Below are 4,904 nucleotides of genomic sequence, written 5' to 3'. Positions count from 1 at the left end.
TTCCGAAATCCTTGGATACAAACCAGGAGATTCTTCTGATCTTACGTAATGTCTGATGGCCTCTCTTTTACTGTGGAATTCAGTTACAGTCAAGAAGTCAGATGACATTTCCTGTGCTAAAACTAAGTGTGTGTGTATCTATTTAGTGAATGCTTTTGTCTTCTCCGAGTGATTACAGGTTTTTTCAGTGTTTGTCTTGAGCTATTTTTGAAATGTCAAGAACTCCTTTTGTTTGGGGTTAATTAAAAAACAAAACACACTGTATTTTGTAAAACTTCTTTCTTCAGTTCTCTGCGTTTTCCTGATTTGGTTCTTGGATGTTTGTTTCTCTTTTCTGCTGTCTCCCACTAGGTAACACTCATGCAGTTCACTGATGAAGAAAGGAAGCTGTTTAGTAAAACAGTTCATAAATAACCATTTTTATACTTTCTTTCCCATACTGGCTCATAATTAGCTTTTTGTGAAATTAACTTGTTACAAAATGTAGTAAGGAAAATAATTAGAAAAATGTCATCCAGCACCGTGATTTCTGCTGCCGACAGCATATTGCCTCAAGCATGTTCCTCACACTGAAGACTCTCAGAGCAGCTGATGACCTCTTCCTTCTTTTGCATGCCATACAGGTATCTTAAGAGCTAGGTGTTTTATTTCATAGCCTAGTCTGATAGTTGGCATCAGATCCTAGCAGATAACTTTTTTTTTTTTGGTGCTTTCTGTGAAGGCATGAGTTTCAGAAAATGATCAGTCCTTTTGACCTTCTCAATTATCAATGACTGAAAAAAGCCAGTGCAATTCTGACAGACCTTCATCCCCTTCTGGTCACTTGTTTTTCTATAGATAGTTTTCTCAGCTGCTGGTTGTAACCTATTCAGATTGGCAAGTGCTAGATCCAGCAGTGATCGAGGAAGTGACTTGCTGACTGTGAACACAGAACAAATCAAGATGAAAGGCTGTGGAGAAGCCTTAGACATGAGAAAGGGAGAAGTAGTCAATATTGACTTAGTATTGGGCTATATGTTAATAGGGAGGTGATACTGAGAATTAACAGATCAATAGACATTCCTACAGCTACATGACCTCATTGTAGAGAGTGGTGTAGGTCTGTGAGGTTATCTTTTAGGATTTAAAAAGAACCTAAGTAACATCTAATGGGAGGTCCTGTGTGCTCCTCAGAGAGGAGAGGTGTAGCAATTGGATGAGGGAAGTAAGAGAAGATAAATAAAGTCAATAGAAACAGGAAAAGGAGGAATATGTAGACAGCACAAAGGATTGAGGTTGCATTTGAAGTAGGAGGAAAGCAGCTGTAAACATCCTAGTGATACATTGTTTCTTCTCTTCAAAGCATATAGAAGAAAAGGAAAAGGGTGTATATGTAGTTGAAAGAAAAGAATCATAGATCTCTGACTATATGTACATTAACGTGTGTTTTGTACTGCTTGGTCAGAAGCTGAACAGCTGAAAGAATGTAAGGCAGGTGTAATTTTGGACTTTCTCCAGGCCTATTCAGTAGAAGGCATGGGGGGAAGTTCTGATCAATAGCAAAGGATGTCTTTCATGTTCTCTGAGGGCTGAAGTGAATTTTATTGACTAACAGCTTACATTTAGGTAATGGCAAAAAGTATACATGCAGTATGCTTGTAGAATGGTAAGGTTTAAGGTAACAGTAGGAATCTGCAGCTGGTAGGGTATTTACGTAACAATGCTTGTCAAGTAGGAGAATCCTTTGTCTCTCCTGGGTAAACGTTTGCCACTTTTTGAGATCCATGTCTGTTGTTCCCAAACCATATGAATATTTCACAAAAATGAATTTATTTCATTTTGGTTTTATTGGTGAATTGTATCAGCAAAATACGGAATTTAGTATATTTGCCTTTAAGTGTACAAAATTGAATTAATACTCATCTTGAAAAGGGTAAGTGACCATTGGCATTAGGTAAAGTGAATGACATGAACCATTCTAAAGTTATACCAAGATACTGGAAAATACAGTTAGAGCTTGCACTGATTCTCTAATAAATTGTAGTCTTGTAAGTGAACTATGTTCTCTTCTTCCTGCAAACTGATGAGTATTCTCTGCTTTCAAACCAATTCCTTTACCTAATAGTCATAATTTGTCCCGCATGGACATTTGTCCCCTGTGTCCCTTGGCTTGTGGCCTTCTATGACGAAGCAACTACATCAGAGGATAGGGGAAGAGTTGTGGATGTCATTTATCTGAACTTCTGCAAGACCTCCCAACATTCTTCTCTTTAAATTGGGGGGATATGGACTCGATGAGTGGACTGTTTGGTGGATGAGGAACTAGTTGGATGGCTTCACCCGGACGATAGTGGTCGATTGTTTGATGTCCAGATGGAGATCGGTGATGAGTGGTATCCCTCAGGGGTTTGTACTGAGACCAGTGCTGTTTTGATATCTTCATCAGTGATATAGACAATGAGATCGAGTGCACTCTCAGCAGGTTTTCAGTTGACACCAAGCTGAGTGATGTGGCTGACGTTCTTGAGACACAGAATGCCATCAAGAGACCTGGATAAGTGGGCTCATGTGAACCTTAAAAGGCCAAGTGTAAAGTTTTGCATCTGGGTTGGGACAGTCCCCAGTGTCAACACAGGCTGGAGTGATGAAGGGATTGAGAGCAGCCCTGACAAGGAGGACTCCAGGGTACTGGTGGATAAAAAACTGGGTATGACCAGTGTGCATGCTCAGCCCAGAAGGCAAATCATATCCTGGGGCTGCAACAGGTGATCTGCCCCTCTACTCCACTGTGGTGAGACCTCACCTAGAGTACTGTGTCCAGTTCTGGAGTCCTCAGAACAAGAAGGACATGAACCTGTTGAAGAGGGTCCAGAGGAGTGCCACAAAAAATGATTGAAGGAGATGGAGCACCTTTGCTATGAGGACAAGCTGAGAGAGTTGGGAAGAGAGTTGGGGTTGTTCAGCCTGGAGAAGGCTCCAGGGCGATCTTACTCTGCAACCTTCCAGTACTTAAAGGGAGCCTGTAAGTAAGATGGGGATGATCTTTTTCAGCAGGGCCTGTTGCAACAGGCTAAGGGGTGACGGTTTTTAACTGAAAGAGGGAAGAGTCAGACTAGACGTAAGGAAGGCATTTTTTACAACAAGGATGGTTAAAGTTTGGCCGGAGAGGTGGCAGATGTCCCATCCCTGGGTCAGGTTGCACAGGGGTCTGACCAAACTGATCCAGTTGAAGATGTCCCTGCTGACTGCAAGGGGGTTGGACTAGATGACCTTTAAAGGTCCCTTTCAACCTAAACCATTCTATGTTCTATTGTTATCATGTGCTAAGGGTGGAAAGTGAGCTAGAAAGATCAGAGCATTTGGGAATTAAAATGCCTGGATTTTATTGCTCATCAGAATTCTGGGATAACCTCTTCATCAAAAAACACCCCCAAATACCACATCATGAATGTTAAACATCAAAATGGTGTGGGGAGATGCTTTAAAGGTTTGCAGTAAATGTTCCAAGTGCAAATACAAGTGTATTAGAGTGATAGCTATTTATTTTTCACTTCTGTTGCTTTGTTGGATGTTACAAAAGTGGTTTGTCTAGGTGATGGTTGTACAGTCACATTAGTCTGTTACCATAAAGCTAGGTCATATTGCTGTTGGCCCCAGAAGGCAGCTGCTTCTGGACAAATACTAGTGATTTTTCTGATGTGAGCAGTGCTGTAAGAGATGTTTAGTATTTTGGTGTTTTGTCCTTCCTTAGTTTTTCAATTTAATGTTCTAGTTCTATTGTAGACCTACAATTGAAGGTGCTGAGAGTATTACGTGCTTGACAATGCCTGCTTATCTGCTGAGGCCACTAAGTCTGTCAGTCCAAAATAAAATAAAAGGTGAAAGGAATGAGGTGAAAGCTGTCTAGGCTTCTCATAAAGACTTAATGTGGAATGATGCTGCTTGGTGTTTGCTGTTAGGAGTCTCAGTTTGGAGAGATTGAAGATTGTTGGAAAAGGGTGTTTCCTCTCTGCTGTCTTTTGTCACACTGAGGCTAAAACCAGTATTTCCCAGGGCTGTTTAGTGAACTTCTTTATATGCTGTTTGGCTGGCAAGTTAACTCTTGCTGTCGACAAACTGGAATAATTGTTCTGAATTGTGTATGGTCTTCTGAACAGTACTTTCATCTGTGTGGAGCAATGAGTGGCAAAACAGTCTTGGGACTCCCTAATGCTGCTGTGATACAGACACATTATTTGTATACTTTGGCAAGCAGTGGGATGTGTTACTCTGAGATCAAAGGTTTCAAAGGTGCAAGGTGAATGTTACCTCTACAGTTCCTCAGGTTCAACTATTCTGTAACATAATATAACTGAAACTCCAACAGGTTTATTTTTTGGAAGTTTGAATTCCTTACAGTGTGTTTTGAGAATGGGTTTGCAACAGCTGTTTATTGAAAGAAGGAAATAGGAGAAATATCTAGTAGGTTTAATTCTTCATAACTCTCTCGTAAAGAAACAAAGTAGCGCTTGAGTAAGAGTTAATGTGGATTTTTCAGGAACAAATCTTTCTAAGCCGACCTACTTTTCTTCTGGATCTTGCAGGTCCAGGAGTAGTAGTAGGTGTGGGTATCTTGACTCTGAAGTTTCCGAACTAATTTTTTCATGAGAAGCCTAGGAAAACAAAGGACTACAGGAAATCCTCTGTAAAGCATTCAGAATGGTTTGATTATTTTCTTTGAGCATAGCAAGAGGTTTAAGATAAAATTAGGGTGGGAGATTTAATGGATTTTTGCAGAGTCTTTAAGCAGTCTCACAGGATTCACTGGTTTTCACCAATTCATTAGATAAACTTGACGTAGCATTGTGAAATGGATCTCCTTCCATTGGTGACATTGGCTTGAAGCATGTGACAAGCTGGGTAGTGTTAGGTAACCTTGGAAGCGG

The 4,904-nt window shown here is 40.5% G+C and overlaps 1 protein-coding gene across 1 annotated transcript in view; it reads left to right on the top strand.

Annotated features, from left to right (window-relative positions):
* Nucleotides 1–2,514: 2,514 nt before the first annotated feature.
* LOC104500366 (glycogen synthase kinase-3 beta-like) overlaps nucleotides 2,515–4,904 on the top strand; it is a gene marked incomplete at its 3' end in the record, with an annotated part of 48,381 nt that continues 45,991 nt past the window's right edge. The window contains exon 1 of the mRNA XM_010144002.1: nucleotides 2,515–2,686. Coding sequence (XP_010142304.1) covers nucleotides 2,515–2,686 — 172 coding nt within the window. The remainder of the gene's footprint in view (nucleotides 2,687–4,904) is intronic.

The sequence above is a fragment of the Buceros rhinoceros genome, unplaced genomic scaffold, assembly GCF_000710305.1.
Source record: "Buceros rhinoceros silvestris isolate BGI_N320 unplaced genomic scaffold, ASM71030v1 scaffold5929, whole genome shotgun sequence".
Classification (NCBI taxonomy): Eukaryota; Metazoa; Chordata; class Aves; order Bucerotiformes; family Bucerotidae; genus Buceros; species Buceros rhinoceros.
The sequence above is the reverse complement of the archived record's forward strand: the minus strand, read 5'-3'. Positions and strand labels throughout refer to the sequence as shown.